The sequence below is a fragment of the Anolis sagrei genome, chromosome 1 (assembly GCF_037176765.1).
Source record: "Anolis sagrei isolate rAnoSag1 chromosome 1, rAnoSag1.mat, whole genome shotgun sequence".
Lineage (NCBI taxonomy): Eukaryota > Metazoa > Chordata > Lepidosauria > Squamata > Dactyloidae > Anolis > Anolis sagrei.
In genome coordinates, this window is record NC_090021.1 from 174,081,161 (window position 1) to 174,099,661 (window position 18,501).

General features: G+C 42.3%; 1 protein-coding gene across 1 annotated transcript in view; it reads right to left on the reverse strand.

The window, feature by feature from the left end:
* The window catches only part of BARD1 (BRCA1 associated RING domain 1), a 105,079-nt gene that overhangs the window by 60,702 nt on the left and 25,876 nt on the right, over window positions 1-18,501 (reverse strand). Inside the window, exon 4 of the mRNA XM_060781355.2 lies at window positions 14,795-15,738. Coding sequence (XP_060637338.2) covers window positions 14,795-15,738 — 944 coding nt within the window. The remainder of the gene's footprint in view (window positions 1-14,794; window positions 15,739-18,501) is intronic.

Sequence of the window (18,501 nt, forward strand, 5' to 3'; positions counted from 1 at the left end):
AGCACCATCTTCTCCCCACCGTGGTGCCTCTTTTGGCCTTTTTGAATGTCTGGGTGGAGAAATGGAGATAGTAGCCAAGTGCTTTGTTCTCTCTACAGAACAACCCTCAACTTATCCATGACTCATATCAAAGCCTATAATTTTGGTCCCAAAATCTGCCCCCAACTTATACATGAGGTCAACTTATACAGGAGTCCATACGATACCTATGGCACGGTAGGACAAGATGAGTATGCTCTTAGATATTGAGAGGTAGCAAAATCTACATTAGGCCGAAACTAAGACAAGTCAAACCCGCATTTTGGACTTTAGGAGAGCTGATTTCCAAAAAATGAAGGAAACGCTGAGCAGCATTCCGTGGACACAGATACAAAAAGACAAGGGAGTTACAGATGGATGGGAATTTCTCAAGAGTGAAATACTCAAGGCGCAATTGCAAACCGTGCCAACAAAGAGAAAAAATAGGACAAGTGCAAAGAAGCCAGAATGGATGTCCAAAGAACTTCTAACTGTGCTAAGACACAAAAGAGACATGCACAAGAAGTGGAAAAAAGGAGAAATCACCAAAGAAGAATTCAAACAAATAGCCAACACCTGTAGGGAAAAGGTCCGCAAGGCTAAAGCAAAAAACGAGCTCAGACTTGCCAGGGACATTAAAAACAATAAAAAGGGCTTCTATTCTTATGTCAGTAGAAAAAGGAAAAACAAGGAGGCGATAGGACCTCTTCGAGGAGAAGATGGGGCAATGCTGACAGGGGATAGGGAAAAGGCAGAACTACTTAATGCCTTCTTTGCCTCGGTCTTCTCACAAAAAGAGAGTCTTCAACCTCAGCAAGATGGAGTGGATGAGGGATTGGAGGACATCCAACCCCAAATTGGGAAAGAAGTCGTCCAGGAATACCTGGCCGCTCTTAATGAGTTCAAATCCCCATGGCCAGATCAACTACACCCCAGAGTATTGAAAGAACTAGCGGAAGTCATTTCGGAACCATTGGCAACCATCTTTGAGAGTTCTTGGAGAACGGGAGAAGTTCCAGCAGATTGGAGGAGGGCCAATGTGGTCCCAATCTTCAAGAAGGGAAAAAAGGATGACCCTAACAACTACCGTCCGGTCAGCCTCACGTTGATACCGGGCAAGATTATGGAAAAGATTGTTAAGGAAGCGGTCTGCAAACACTTAGAAACAAATGCAGTCATCGCTAATAGTCAACATGGATTTATCAAAAACAAGTCATGCCAGACTAATCTGATCTCTTTCTTCGATAGAGCTACAAGCTGGGTAGATGCGGGGAATGCCGTGGATGTAGCGTACCTGGATTTCAGTAAGGCCTTCGACAAGGTCCCCCATGACCTTCTGGCAAGGAAACTAATCCAATGTGGGCTAGGCAAAACTACGGTGAGGTGGATCTGTAATTGGTTAAGTGGACGAACAAAGAGAGTGCTCACTAATGCTTCCTCTTCATCTTGGAAAGAAGTGACAAGTGGAGTGCCGCAGGGTTCCGTCCTGGGCCCGGTCCTGTTCAACATCTTTATTAATGACTTAGATGAAGGGCTAGAAGGCATGATCATCAAGTTTGCAGACGACACCAAATTGGGAGGGATAGCCAATAGTCCAGAGGACAGGAGCAGAATTCAAAACGATCTTGACAGATTAGAGAGATGGGCCAAAACTAACAAAATGAAGTTCAACAGTGACAAATGCAAGATACTCCACTTTGGCAGAAAAAATGAAATGCAAAGATACAGAATGGGTGACGCCTGGCTCGAGAGCAGTATGTGTGAAAAAGATCTTGGAGTCCTCGTGGACAACAAGTTAAACATGAGGCAACAATGTGATGTGGCGGCAAAAAAAGCCAATGGGATTTTGGCCTGCATCAATAGGAGCATAGTGTCTAGATCTAAGGAAGTAATGCTACCCCTCTATTCTGCTTTGGTTACACCACATCTGGAATATTGTGTCCAATTCTGGGCACCACAATTCAAGAGAGATATTGACAAGCTGGAATGTGTCCAGAGGAGGGCGACTAAAATGATCAAGGGTCTGGAGAACAAGCCCTATGAGGAGCGGCTTAGGGAACTGGGCATGTTTAGCCTGAAGAAGAGAAGGCTGAGAGGAGATATGATAGCCATGTATAAATATGTGAGAGGAAGCCACAGGGAGGAGGCAGCAAGCTTGTTTTCTGCTTCCTTGGAGACTAGGACGCGGAACAATGGCTTCAGACTACAAGAGAGGAGATTCCATCTGAACATTAGGAAGAACTTCCTGACTGTGAGAGCCGTTCAGCAGTAGAACTCTCTGCCCCGGAGTGTGGTGGAGGCTCCTTCTTTGGAAGCTTTTAAGCAGAGGCTGGATGGCCATCTGTTAGGGGTGATTTGAATGCAATATTCCTGCTTCTTGGCAGGGGGTTGGACTGGATGGCCCATGAGGTCTCTTCCAACTCTTTGATTCTATGATTCTATGACTACATATCCAGGTGGGCAAATTCTCTGAAGGAAATTATGTTTTTCACAAATGGAAAAGAAATATGAGTGATTTTTTTAAATAAAAAAATAGGAGGGCGGAGAATTAAACCAAAGAATTAACTGGGAAGGGGGAACAGTCTACTTCTGAATTGCAAATAAAACATGTATGAATTTGAAATACTATTCATCCACCTCTTACTCATAATTCCAGAGTTGAATCTTAAAGTTGCAGGAATTCAGAAGTATAACGAGCCTTATTATGTGTTTGAGCCAAAATGAAGAGCTCTAAAATCAATCAACATGCCAATCAGTACATTTGCACCCATCAAATGGATGCTCAAAATATTTATTTGTTTATTTATTTAAAACATTTATATTCTGCCCTTCCCACCCCGAAGTGTGAGAACAGCATATATACGGCAAACATTCAATGCCGGGACACAAATTCTTATATACATACATAAACATTAAAAACATTTATCAAAATATTAAAATACACTATTTAAAATATTGAAAAGAGAAAAGATCATACAGAGTTTCTGTTTAATATTTCAGTGCCTACCTGCATTGAGATGCCAGCACTCCTTATCTTACTGGCAGTTACTTTAACCAAATAATTTCATTTCCATCCTGTGATAACAGAGCAAAATATTCTCTCTAAGGATAAACTAAAACATTAAGTGGAAATCCAAAGCAGGGAGATAGTTGTATTTTCAAGGGATGACTCTGCTTACTTTTAACGTACAACATGTATTAGCATTCCAGGGAAGCTAGCACCTGGACTCTCCCTATCGAGCCTCAATGTCTACCACGTATTCAAACTCTCTATAAATTTTCAGATAACAAGTATTAAGTAGCAAAATGCAACTTTCCTTCCAGGGAAGATTGGTCAAAGCCTTCTGAAGATGGGATCTACATTTAATTTTCAGCAATTTTAAGGCGTTTGATGGCATGGCTATGAGTATGAAAGCTGTGAGCCATGACCTAAAGAGAGGGCATTAACCAAGTCAATATTCTAGCTCACTTATCAATATGGGACCACAATATTCCCAAGCTTCCTTTCCTAGTATTTCCCAGTTCCTTTTTTTCTTATTAGAGTCTGAGCCTGTCTTTTAATATGCCCACAGCACTTAGAAAACTCTGGGAGACTAATTCAAACTGATAGTCCCAATATAGCCGGCCCACTGAACCAATGGTGCTTACTTTATGTACAGAAGTGAAGCAATTTTAACCGGAAAATTGGCCCAAAATCTGGGTAATTACTGTCCCTTAACTCTTATCAAAAAGGAAATTTCATCTGGCACATGGGCAGTGGATACGGACTCAGTCGTTCTACCTCAAGGTCTGAGGCAATTGAGTAGTTCGGCAGTTGTATCCATGACTGAGCATCCCTTTTGAGGATCCACTCTGCTCACCCCACATGGGGAAGAGGCTAGAAAAGGTGCCCTAAACATAGTCTACCTCTCTTACCCCTGACTGGACTGCCGCATCCAGTGGAGTCACCACCCTGCGGCCAAAAAAGAAAAATGAACTTCGGTACATGGAACATACGGACACTGATGGACAACACTGACAACACTGACAGTGAATGCCCCAAATGCAGAACTGCCATCATTGCAAGGAATGCAGGGATGCTTTAACAAACCAAGTTTGTCTACATTGAACCATCAAAAAACAGACACTATCGTGGCAACACATGAGGACAATTTGGGATTTTGGTGCAATTTGGATTTTGGAATTCTGGATAAGTCACACTTAATGTGTACTAGTTTTATTTTCTAACGATTTTTAAATGATCCAAATATTTGCCCATTTTATAGTGGATGATTTTGATACAATAGTATAGCTACAGATGTCAATTCTTGGTTCCTATAGCTTCATAGTCTGAAAACCTCGGCTTTTCATTTTGGCCTCCCCACATCCTGCTAAGTTATATGAATCTGGATTCATATGGTCATTCAAAATCAAGAAATAGTTCAGTATCTTCAGATATCACCGTCAGTATGAGCCAACTCAACCAGTGATGAGAGAAAATGGGAACTGGATCCCATCTACACTGGCCATTTACTGCAGTTTGTAACGAGCTTCAAACTGAATGAGGTAAATTATGCTAAATTATTTGAAACTGATTTAAGTATTCGGTATAGATGTGCCCCTGAAGTCCAGCATATGGAAGAGCAGATGTCAATAGTAGCATACCTATATTGTCAACAGTGTATTCAACTGCCCATTTACAGAAAGAAAAATGGCCCTTAAAATAGTATAAATGTAACAAAAAAGTTGGAAAATAACTACAAAAATTAAAATTGCATGAAAAAGAGGAAGTTTATAAGACCTTCCAGCAAAGTTACATAGCAAAGTTATATACCAAAGGAAAACACAAATGAAAATAAAATAATTACAAAGAAACACACTTCAAAGTTGATTAAATGATTCATAATTGTGTGAATTACCTCCTCCTCCCCAGATTCATAATGTTACGTTTTTGTTATCTACGTAAATACTCATGTATAAGTCGACCTCATGTATAAATTGAGGGCAGGTTTGGGGACTGAAATTATGGACTTTGAGATGTCCAAGCATGTTAAGGATCATTATTCAAAGAGGAAAACACACCAACTTCTATTCAGGAGGCCAGCCACCCCTGCCACTATTTCACAAGTGGAGCCATAGAAGACATTGTAAAGGAGGTTGGTGGTTCTTTTAGTTTCTCCCAGGACAGACTAAAGTTTAGCTGCTTTAGTCTCCTTTAAGAGCAGAAAGTGGGATATAAATAAATGTAGTAGTAGTATTTTCACCACTCTGCTCAGTGTTAGGTACTCTGCTACATGGATAAGCTGATCCAGGTTTTACAGGTTAATTTTTTCGACTAAAATTTCTAGACTTATACATGAGATTATAGGGTACTTTTATTTTACTTGAATGACTATGGTGGGTAGTAAGAAAAAAGTGTGTTATTCCAATTTACCATGCAAATAGCTCCAATTGTTTCAATTTATTAACACAATTGAACAGCAAACTCATCTAACTCCAAATCCTTTTTTAGAGCCAATATGCTTTTAAAATGTTTATGAAGAGCATCAAAGTAGTAAACATGGAAAAACCTCCCTGCAATTCCAGTTTAGATTGATCTGGAACAACACAATATACTTAATTTTAAATGCCTAGTGTTGTTAATACTCTTTTAAGAGTCCAAAATGTGCAACTCATTTAACTTCCATTAAGTTTGCTGTATTAAGCCCCACAAACTAATGAAAATAGTATGGATTTATTTGATAATTAATGAAGTCCCAGAAGAATTAAGTGAAATTTTCATCTACCCTCCCGCAAGACTGTTTCCATTAGGTCCATTGACAAATTGACAAACATAATTGGATAAGAAATTCGGAAAACTTTAATGAGGAAAACTAATAGGAACAAGGAAAAATACTTTTGTTGGTTGATTCAAAGGGATATCCAAATTTCCCTTGTGTTGGTTGATTCAAAGGGATATCCATATGTCCATGCATTTGGACCCTCAAAAATGTCATGTTTCAGCAGAAAATCTAAATATCTGCAGTTCTCGTGTGTTGCAATGTATAGTGTGTGTTATGTTAAAGAGATTTTGAATTATCAATCGTCAAATAATGAATCACATACATAGAGACCACAATTTTGGTAGATGGCTTATCTGCCATGTATTGTGTATTTATCTGTGCATTGTTCTGACCCCTCCACTTGAATGAAGTTCACATTTCAAGTACTTAGTCCGCTCATTTCAGACAATAGCCTTGGCATCTCTACTCCCTTCCTTCATGTGCAAATTCAATTATATACGGGTCACATACAGGAAAAAAAGCTTTTTGAAAGTAAAATATATGGCTCTTGACTTATGAAATTTGCAGAATTTTCTTAGACAATACATTCTCAAGCAATGGTTTGCCATTGGCGTCTTTTAAAATACAACACCTGGTATTCCTTGGTGATCTCCCTTCCAAATACAAATTAAACATCCTTTATTTGGCATTCTAAAATCTGAAATATTCCAAAATTCAAAATCTTCCACCTAGGTGGCTGAGATAGTGGCCCCTTTGTTTTCTGATAGTACACAGACATACGTATAAAGCTACCTTCAACTAATGTATATAAGGAGAATATGCAATGTATATAAGGAGAATACGAATAAGAATATTCATTTTTTGACCAGGGTTTCACTTCCAAATTATCTCATTATGTATATGCAAGCATTCAAAATGGAAAACAAACAAGAATAGCAAATACATAACATTCCTTGTCCCAAACATTTTGGTTATAGAATGTTCAACCCATACTAACTTGGGTTGAATCTGTTTTGCTTTGAAGATCAGATAAGATGTGGTGTCTTCAGTGTGTGTGGGTGTGTTTGTGAAACACTGTGTGTAAGCCATCTGGGGTTAGAGCAAGAATATCCCAGCAAAAGTGAAAAACTACTGATAAAAATGCTTTTGCTTGAGATAACGCCTATATAGGAATATTTAGTTTCTCTAGCATCAACATCTGCCAGATCATATTGGAAGACCTAGAGATCCCTAGACAGATGTTCCCTCTAGGAATCTCTAGTTCAGTGGTTCTCAACTTGGGGTCCCCAGATGTTTTTGGCCTACAACTCCCAGAAATCCCAGCCAGTTTACCATCCATTAGGATTTCTGGGAGTTGAAGGCCAAAAACATCTGGGGACCCCAGGTTGAGAACCACTGCTCTAGTTGCTTCAGTATGATTCTATCATCAACTACCAGCAGTAGTTGACCATAAAGTCATAAAGGCTGACCTACAAATTCCTAGAGAAAGAGAGTCAGATCCACAAATATGGAGACCAAGTGTAATTGTACGTGGACCACAACTTTCAAGGGCAATCATACTTGCAAATGTTCTGTCCAGCTCTTCATATTCAATCAAGGTCAGGTGCCCAATTTAATACCATATCTTTCATAGAATCATAGAGTAGGAAGAGACTTCATGGGCCATCCAGTCCAACTCCCTGCCAAGAAGCAGGGAAATTGCATTCAAAGCACCCCTGACAGATGGCCATCCAACCTCTGTTTAAAAGCTTCCAAAGAAGGAGCCTCCACCACACTCCGGGACAGAGAGTTCCACTGCTGAACAGCTCTCACAGTCAGGAAGTTCTTCCTCATGTTCAGATGGAATCTCCTCTCTTTTAATTTGAAGCCATTGTTCCGCATCCTAGTCTCCAGGGAAGCAGAAAACAAGCTTGCTCCCTCCTCCCTGTGGCTTCCTCTCACATATTTATACATGGCTATAATATCTCCTCTCAGCCTTCTTTTCTTCAGGCTAAACATGCCCAGCTCCTTAAGCTGCTCCTCATAGGGCTTGTTCTCCAGACCCTTGATCATTTTAGTCGCCCTCCCTGGACACATTCCAGTTTGTCAATATCTCACTTGAATTGTGGTGCCCAGAATTGGACACAATTATCCAGGCATCTAAGCTCAAAAAAGAAAAGCAAGGAAGAAAACCTATTGCAGATCTTAACTTTAATCCTACTTTATGGCTGATTTGCTAAACTAATTTTTAGTTTAATGTTTATTCCCCCGCAGAAAAAGCTGAATATTGGAAGGATAACAGGACTGCTCTCATTTCTCAGTCCCACCAGAGTTACATCCTTTCTTAAAATAGACAAGCATATTGCAAACCTGAAAGAAAGGAACTTTCATTAGGAGGAAAATGCTACGGTAAGTCAGTTTTTCAGAACAATTTAGCTGAACATCTTCCTTTACAAATATCCCTATAGAAAGTACCCTGAGATATTTCGCACATGGCATTTTAATGAAAAAAATGCTGATTTTAATAAACTTAAGGAACAGCAATTACAACCATGCAAAAGCTTTCTCATCAATATGATTTCATCCCCCCACCACTAATTAAATATAAGTGATTTCGGACTGGGAATTTGGATGCAATAATGTGCAACTTCCACTCCCATTTAAAACAGAAAGTTTGGTTTCATAACTACGCAGTAAGAATTGCAGTACTTGGAAGAAGAAAGCAAAAGAAAAAAAGAGGGAAAACAGTTGCTTGTGTTAAAATTCACAAGACACTAAGCAAAATGAACCAATGCACTGAGACAATCCCTATGATGCCCCTTCTACACTGCTCTGTATCCCAGGATCTGATCCCAGATTATCTTCTTTAAACAGGATCGTACGAGTCTCCACTGCCAGATAATGTGGGATGTAGGGGCAATGTGGAAGGGGCCTATCTTGGGGATGGTCTCAGGAAATAAAATACATGTATGTCCAGAGCAATAAGCTCTTCCTTTCCTCAACAACAATTAATTCATTCCCCTATTCTGCTCATCAACAAGCCATTTCTTAGGTTGCAAACCATCCCAGCCCTACACAACTCTAACTTATAATGCTGGAGAGGAAAAGCATTTATGTATTGAGCCATGATCATGTAAATATGATTTAGTCATTTGGGCTAAGTACCCAATAGCTTCAGATAACTATAAGAACCATTGGGTTGTTTTAGGTTTTTCCGGGCTATATGGCCATGTTCTAGAGGCATTTTCTCCTGACGTTTCGCCTGCATCTATGACAAGAATCAAGGAACATGAAAGTCACTGCAGACTACTTCAACCAGAAAAGTCAGCCATAGCAGAGAACCTGATGAACCAACCTGGACACAGCATATTATTTGAGAACACAGAAATGCTGGACCACTCTCACAACCACCATGTCAGACTACACAGAGAAGCCATTGAAATCCACAAGCATGTGGACAATTTCAACAGAAAGGAGGAAACCATGAAGATGAACAAAATTTGGCTACCAGTATTAAAAAAACTCAAAAATTACAACAGCACAACAACAGAGAGTAAACTATCAGGTACATCAAATCACTCCCAACAAAAGATTCCCCCCAAGCACTTCCAAGCCATTAAATGCTAATCAAGGTGGTCAGCTGAAACATTCACACCCAGCTCCAGCAGACAAGAGTCCTTTGCCCCACCCTGGTCATTCCACAGATATATAAACCCATTTTCCTAGTTCCAACAGACCTCACTACCTCTGAGGATGCTTGCCACAGATGCAGGCGAAACATCAGGAGAAAATGCCTCTAGAACATGGCCATACAGCCCGGAAAAACCTAAAACAACCCAGTGATTCCGGCCATGAAAGCCTTCGACAATATAAGAACTATTTTGCTTTGTTGATTATTTTCTTTGACACAAATCTAGGAGGGAAGGCAGAGATGTACAGGCAGCTCCCAGGTTTAAAACACCTGACTTACAAATGACTCATAGTTAAGAATGGAGAAGAGACAACAAGAAGTGAGAGAAATCTACTCTTTGGAAGGGAAATCCAATTATCATGGGGGAAAGGTGTATCCACTGAAACTTTATCTCCAATTCTTGTTTCCACAAGAAGCCAATTTTTTCAAAATCCAATTAACACAGAGACAGAAAGTGAAGTGAAATATTCTGAACAGGGACACATATAGCAAAACAAACACAAGGGTGTTAATTCTTAACTTTGTTATCCAAAGCAGGCATGCATACACATACATACACACAAACTTAAAAATGTACCCTTTCTGACTTACATACAAATTCAACTTAAGAACAAACCTACAAACCTATCTTGTTGATAACTTGGGGACTGCCTATACATATCTTCAAACAGCCTATTGGTTTATGATGACTCCATGAGTTTCTAAAGACTGTAATATTCAGGGGTAGATCTGTCAGTCTTTCACTGGAATATAGTTCAAGCAAAAGGTGGGTGCTAGAAACAATATCATACGAAAGCTGACTGGAACAACTTGGGGATCACAACCAGACACAGTGAAGACAACTGCCCTTGCGCTTGGCTACTCTGCTGCTGAGTATGCATGCCCAGTGTGGAACACATCTCACCACGCTAAAACAGTGGATGTGGCTCTTAATGAGACATGCCGCATTATCACGGGGTGTCTGCGACCTACACCACTGAAGAAATGATACTGTTTAGCCGGTATTGCACCACCTGACATCCGCTGGGAAGTAGCAGCCAATAGTGAAAGGACCAAGGCAGTAACATCTCCAGCTCATCCCTTGATTGGGTATCAGCCAGTATGTCAACGACTTAAATCAAGAAATAGTTTTCTAAGATCTACAGAGACACTCGCTGGAAGACCCCAGCAAGCGAGAGTCCAAAAGTGGCAGGCTCAAACCCAGAACCTCAATCAATGGCTGATACCAAATGAGAGACTCCCCCCTGGGCACAGAGAAAACTGGGCAACTTGGAAGGTGCTGAACAGACTGTGCTCTGGCACCACGAGATGCAGTGCCAATCTTAAGAAATGGGGCTACAAAGTGGAATCCACGACATGCGAGTGTGGAGAAGAGCAAACTACTGACCACCTGCTGCAATGCAACCTGAGTCCTGCCACATGCACAATGGGGGACCTTCTTATAGTAACACCAGAGGCACTCCAAGTGGCCAGCTACTGGTCAAAGGACATTTAATCAACTACCAAGCTTGCAAACTTTGTGTTTTGTCTGTTTGTTTTGTTAAAAATGTAATACAAATGTCTGGTTGCTCCTGACATGATAAATAAAAAATAAATAAACTGGAATATAGTGGCCTCATATTCAAATACTAACCAGGGCAGACCCTGCTTAGCTTCCAAGATCAGATTGATCATGGTGTTGTTATAGTATTTAGGCCCTATCTTATATATTTCATCTATTTCTGTTTCATTGACTATTTATTATTTATTTATTTCTTGCACTTATTGACCGCCACTCTCAGCCCTAGGGGCGACTCGTGGCGGTGAACAACAACATAGAAAAGACAGTGTACAGAAAATCACGACAATACATACCAAACTACTACTACATAACATATACTTATGCTAAAAATCCGCTTCGTCCAATCCTGGGGTCATAGTCGATTTCGTAGTCATAGTCCATTCCAGAGTCGTTCCAATGATACACTCAGTTGAAGGCCTGCTCGAAGAGCCATGTTTTCAGGCTCCTACGAAAGGCCATCAAGGAGGGCGCCTGTCTAACTTCAGCAGGGAGGGTGTTCCACAACCGGGGGGCCACCACCGAGAAGGCCCGCTCTCTCGTTCCCGCCAGACGTGCCTGTGAGGCAGGCGGGACCGAGAGAAGGGCCTCCCCGGATGATCTCAAGGTCCTCGTGGGCTCATAGGCCGAGATGCGGTCTGCAAGGTATTTTGGGCCGGAACCATTTAGGGCTTTGTAGGATAACACCAGCACCTTAAATTGGGCCCGGTAGCAAATCGGCAGCCAGTGGAGCTGGGACAGCAGGGGCGTTGTATGCTCTCTGCGCCCTGCTCCTGTTAACAACATGGCTGCCGCGCGTTGGACTAGCTGAAGCTTCCGGGCCGTCTTCAAGGGCAGCCCCACGTAGAGAGCGTTGCAGTAGTCGAGGCGGGATGTGACCAAAGCGTGTACCACCGTGGCCAAGTCAGACTTCCCAAGATACGGGCGCAGCTGGCGCACGAGCCTAAGCTGTGCAAATGCTCCCCTGGTCACCGCTGAAACCTGGGGCTCCAGGCTCAGCGATGAGTCCAGGGTCACACCCAAGCTGCGAACCTGCGCCTTCAAGGGGAGTGCGACCCCGTCCAGCACAGGCTGTAACCCTATACCCTGCTCGGCCTTGCGACTGACCAGGAGTACCTCTGTCTTGTCTGGATTTAGTTTCAGTTTGTTCGCCCTCATCCAGACCATTACAGCGGCCAGGCACCGGTTCAGGACTTCGACGGCCTCCTTAGTAGCAGGTGGGAAGGAGTGACAGAGTTGGACGTCATCTGCGTACAGGTGACACCGCACCCCGAAACTCCGGATGATCTCACCCAGCGGCTTCATGTAGATGTTAAACAGCAAGGGGGACAAGATGGAGCCCTGAGGAACGCCACAGGTCAACGGCCGTGGCGTTGAACAGGAGTCCCCCAATAACACCTTCTGGGTACGACCCTCCAGAAATGACCGGAGCCACTGCAGAGCAGTGCCCCCGAGACCCATCTCTGCAAGGCGCCCCAGAAGAATACCGTGGTCGACGGTATCGAAGGCCGCTGAGAGGTCCAGGAGCACCAACAGGAACACACTCCCCCTGTCTAGCTCCCGGCGCAGATCATCCACTAAGGCGACCAAGACCGTCTCGGTACCATGTCCCGGTCTGAAACCAGACTGTGCCGGATCCAGATAATCCGTGTCTCTCAAGAATACCTGGAGTTGTGAGGCCACCACGCTTTCCATGACTTTGCCCAAGAAGGGAAGATTGGAAACAGGCCGAAAGTTGTCCAATTTAGTGGGGTCAAGTGATGGTTTCTTCAACAGCGGCTTTATAACAGCCTGTTTTAGGCTCGCTGGAATCTTGCCTTCCCGGAGGGAGGCATTAACCACCACCGTTACCCACTCGGCCAATCCCCCTCTGGCCTCCTTCAGAAGCCAGGATGGGCAGGGGTCTAGGATGGACGTGGTGGGTCTCATTCCTCCAAGTATCTTGTCCACATCCTCGGGTTTCACAAACTGAAAAGAATCCAACAAAATCGGACAAGCAGGTGCTTGTGTCACATCCACAGAGACTGCATTTAATGTGGCGTCCAGCCCAGAGCGGATCAAAGCGACTTTGTCTGCAAAGAACCGAGCAAATGCTTCACAGCGCGTTGCTGAGATGTCAGGGCTCCCACCTGAGATAGGGGGAGTTAAAAGACCTCTGACAATCCGAAACAACTCCGCCGGACGGTTTTTTGCAGACGCAATAGTGGCCGCAAAGAAAGTTTTCTTTGCGGCTTTTATTGCCGCGGCATATGCCCTTAAAAAGGACACAAACCGTGTTCGGTTTGGCTCGCTTGGGTCCGAGCGCCACACGCTCTCTAGAACCCTCTTCCTTCGCTTCATCGCTGCCAGCTCCTCAGTGAACCAAGGGGCTGGTTTAGCTCGGTTACTTGAGAGGGGACGTTCCGGAGCGATCCTGTCAATTGCCCTGGTCATCTCCCCATTCCAGAGAGCGACCAAGGCCTCGACATGATCACCTACCGAGGTGGCGGGAAACTCCCCAAGAGCCGTCAGGAATCCATTCTAAAGCCTTTGACTGTGTGGATCATAATAAATTGTGGCAAGTTCTTGGTGGGATGGGCATTCCTGAGGAATCTGTACAAGGACCAAGTAGCAACAGTAAGAACTGACCACTGAACAACTGGCTGGTTCAAGATTGGGAAAGGCCAATGTATGTCCTTCACTAAAAAAAACGATTTTGTCATTTGGGAGTTGTAGTTGCTGCAATTTATAGTTCACCTACAATCAAAGAGCATTCTGAACTCCACCAATGATGGAATTGAATCAATCTTGGCACACAGAACTCCCATGACAAACAGAGAATATTGGAAGAGTTTGGTGGGCACTGACCTTGAGTTTTGGAGTTGTAGTTCACCTACATCCAGAGAGCACTGTGGACTCAAACAATGATGGATCTGGACCAAACTTGGCACGAACACTCAATATGCCCAAATATGCACACAAATGGAGTATGAGGCAAATAGACCTTGACATTTGGGAGTTGTAGTTACTGGTATTCATAGTTCACCTACAATCAAAGATCATTCTGACCCCTACCAACAACAGAATTGGGCCAAACTTCCCACACAGAACCCCCATGACCAATAGAAAATACTTTAGGTCACCCAGTCCAACTCCCTTCACCAGGGAAAGAAAACTTAATCAAAGACCTCCTGACAAAGAGCCACCAGCCATAGATATAGATCGATATACATGATTCACACACACAAAGATATAGTATCATAGATTTGAAAGGGACCCCTAAAGAAGGACAGTGATATGTTGCATGTTCTAGAGTAGGCAAACCAGACAATCTCCACATCAACACTGATAAAGAAACAGCAAGAAACTCTGTTTACCCACAAGCATAAAGAAATTTCTCATTATTTTCCAGATCACCAGACTGGGCCACAGCAACGTGTGGCAGGGGACGGCTAGTATTATAATAATTTTGTGTATTAACAGTTTGTGTACAAATAAACAACCAGAAAACAAATATCAGCAGCCCACATAGATAATTTAAGTTTTGAAATATTTCAGATTTTGGAATTCCAGATAAAGGCTGCTCAGGCTACACAGACTTCATCTTTGGGTATTTAAACTACATAATGGTACATTGCTTACAACAAGCATTTCCCTACTTCTAGAAATGAGTTATGATGCTCCTCAAACATCTGTACATGGATTCAGACACTAAGAGCTATTGCTCAACTCTAAATCTTCTGAAAGGCAAAAGTATTCATATTCCAGAGATCTCTGCTCTCTTGAATGAAACATAGTTTGCCTTACCTCAATGGAAGCGACGTGGAGCAGCGTTTCCCCTTTATGATTTCTTTTCAAAGACAAGTTACGAGGAGATTTCTTGCATAAAGGCTCTGTTTGCTGTGTCCCTTTTTGAGCAGCATTACTAGACTTCAATGGTGTTCCTGGAAATGTTTCACCACTTGCATGTTGAAAGTCTTCAGAGTATCTCGATGTTGGTGTGACACTCAGTTGAGAAGATCTTACAGAATCAAAAGTGGGAGAGGTGTTGCCCCTGAGATTTTGGGGTGACGGCCCTGGCAACTCTTTCAATGAAGGTGATCTCCCAGAAATGTTCTCCCTTTTTCTGTGACGTTTAGGTAAAGGAGTAGGAGATGCCATCAGTTGTCTGCCACGTTTAGTTGCACTGTTTCCAGAAGAGAGACACTCCTTTGAAGTCAAGAACTCTTCAGTGGAATCACCCATACTAGACAACTTATTTTTGTCCCTCTTTGGTGTAGTTATCACAGATGTACTACCACCTGTGCCAAGTTCACCCTCGCTCTCAGCCATTACAGGCCTTTGCTCAGATGTGCCTTTAGAGTCTGGACTTGGGATAACCATAGTTTGACTGCAAAATGACACTAAGGGTTCCCTGGTTTCACTTGAGCAGTCCTTCCTTCCTCCTCCAAGCAGTCCCCACTGTTGATTGACATCTTTTAAAGTCTTTTTCCTCAGCTTCTTCTTTTTTGGTTGACATTTCTTAACCGCTTTGGAAGTCTCTTGAGAAGGAGGGGAAGAAACGAAATCATATGTGGAAGTCAAGGCATGAGATTGGCTAGCTTTTTCCATGACTGTCTCAGATTTCTGCGGCTTCCTCGCCAAAGTAAATCTCATCTTCCTACTACGAGGACTGAACCACATTTTGATCTCCTTCTTTGTTTCTGGCACACTAGGCATCTCTTCTGGAGTAGACAGATTATCTCTTGAATCTGGAAGGAAAAAAATAATAACAATAAAAAATAACACTTTATTTGTACCTGGCTACCATCTCCCCAAGGGACTCGGTGCGGCTTACATGAGGCCAAGCCCAAATACAACAATACAGACAATAAACAACAGTACAAGCAATTAAAATTAAAATAAAAAACATAGACAATAAAAATATACAACATTATCAATAAGACAACACACAATTAAAAACAGTGGGAAGGCAAAATGTACAGTTAAAATTGGAAATAATGATGGGACATAGACAAAAAGGAGATAGTGGTGTTTGCGGAAGGGCATAAGAGCAGACCTAAAGAAATGTAAAATGCTTTGGAGGACCAAGTGCTATGGGATCATTATTCTGGGAAGGCACACTGGAACAGCCAACGAGATTAAAAGGTGGGCAGGTAAAACCACAACAAACAATTATATTGGCTGGCTTGTTTACTTTCAAAGTTATGTGTAAATTGCCTTACATGTTGAGTAGGGCGGGGATATCAGCCCTACGGTATTTTCCAAGAGAAACATGGAGCTGAATGAGCCCTGAAACTGATCAGGAAAACAATAACTTTGGCTAAAGGAACTGCAAAACTGCAGCACCTTCTTTCAAGTCCTGACTACTCACCCCACTGATCAAGATAGACAAAGTTTATTCCAAGCATCAATATCTCACAGAACTTCCGAGTTATGCAGACAACAAAGTGTATTGGTTCTCGCCCTACTTACCTCTCTGAACGCATCTCCTCCTATGAACCAACTAGGACATTAAGATCATCTGTGGAGGCCCTGCTCTCAGTCCTGCCTGCATCACAGGCGCACCTGGTGGGAACGAGAGACAGGGCCTTCTCAGTGGTGGCCCCTCGGCTGTGGAATGCCCTTTCTATAGATATCAGATCAGCCCCATCTCTATGGCATTTCGGAGGAAAGTGAAGACCTGGCTCTTCGAACAAGCATTGGATTAAGCAGTGTAATGAATATAGGAACACGGATTAACAGATGATGAGATTGGATTCTGATTTTACTGATGAGATGCTAATGATTATCATATTGATGTTTAATTGTGGATGATGCTATTGTTTTAACTGTCCCATAATCGTTTTATGATGTTTTGCATTGATTTTTGCTGTTGTTAACCGCTTTGAGTTGCCTGAGGGCTGAGAAAAGCGGTATATAAATGAAGTAAATAAATAAATAAATAAATATTGAATACATAGTAATACTTCTCTGAGGTCTATGTGAGCAGTACGGAATGTCATTATTTATTTTATTTATTTATTATTTATTTGCTGCATTTGTTGACCGCCGTTCTCAGCCCTAGGGTGACTCACGGCGGTGTACAACGTATAAAAGACAATTTACAATAAAGCCATAACGAAAAAACCAACATATCACTAATACACAATCATATCATTAGAGCTTGTTTGTTGTTTAAGAGGATTTGTTATGAAATCATGAATTCTAGTTGTTGGCCCCGGACACATGTCGCAGTTACAGCATTTCTAGCCTAAAACATATAACAGAGCTTGCAAACAATAAAGATAATGAGGAGATATCAGCTATTGGCAAGATGGCAATTATTAGGTTCACTAAAACAGATTCTGCCAATCGAGTAGTTTGAAAACATGCAAATGTGAGTAGATCAATAGGTACTCAAGCTTGAGATGGAGAATGACCCAGGAACGGCCAAGATGATGACACGGATGAGGATTGGAACGAGAGGATATAGCTCTTTTTAAACTGTTATTGCATTGTCTTTTTTGTCTAAATGCACTTAATTGTTTTTGCTTTTTGAATGTATTGTGGGACTTATCAGCTTTCTGCAGGGCATGTAAGACATATATGTTTCGTCAGGCCTTTGACTTTTAATATTGCTGTTTTTAAATTGTTTTAAATTGTTTTTAAATTGTGTTAGATTTTAGCCTGTTTTTGTAAGCCACTCTCAGCCCCAGGGGAGTGGCAGCATATAAGTTCGAATAATAAATAAATAAATAAAATGTATTGATGGCATCAAATTGTGCCGATATGTAGATCGCCCTGAGTCGCCTGCGGGCTGATATGGGCGAGATATAAATAATGTAAATGATAAATAAATAAATAAATACCACCTTGGCAGGAAGGTAACAGCGCTCCATGCAGTCATGCTGGCCACATGACTGTGGAGGCGGCTACAGACAATACTGGCTCTTTGGCTTAGAAATGGAGAGGAGAAACATCACCCAGAGTCGGACACAACTTTACTTTAATCTTAAAACAGATTGCCATACAACAGAGCCTTAGAATCATAGAATCAAAGAGTTGGAAGAGACCTCATAGGCCATCCAGTCCAACCCCTTGCCAAGAAGCAGGAATATTGCATTCAAATCACCCCTGACAGATGGCCATCCAGCCTCTGTTTAAAAGCTTCCAAAGAAGGACCCTCCACCATACTCCAGGGCAGAGAGTTCCACTGCTGAACGGCTCTCACAGTCAGGAAGTTCTTCCTAATGTTCAGATGGAATCTCCTCTCTTGTAGTTTGAAGCCATTGTTCCGCTTCCTAGTCTACAGGGAAGCAGAAAACAAGCTTGCTCCCTCCTCCCTGTGGCTTCCTCTCACATATTTATACATGGCTATCATATCTCCTCTCAGCTTTCTCTTCTTCAGGCTAAACATGCCCAGCTCCTTAAGCCGCTCCTCATAGGGCTTGTTCTCCAGACCCTTGATCGTTTTAGTCGCCCTCCTCTGGACACATTCCACCTTGTCAATATCTCTCTTCAATTGTGGTGCC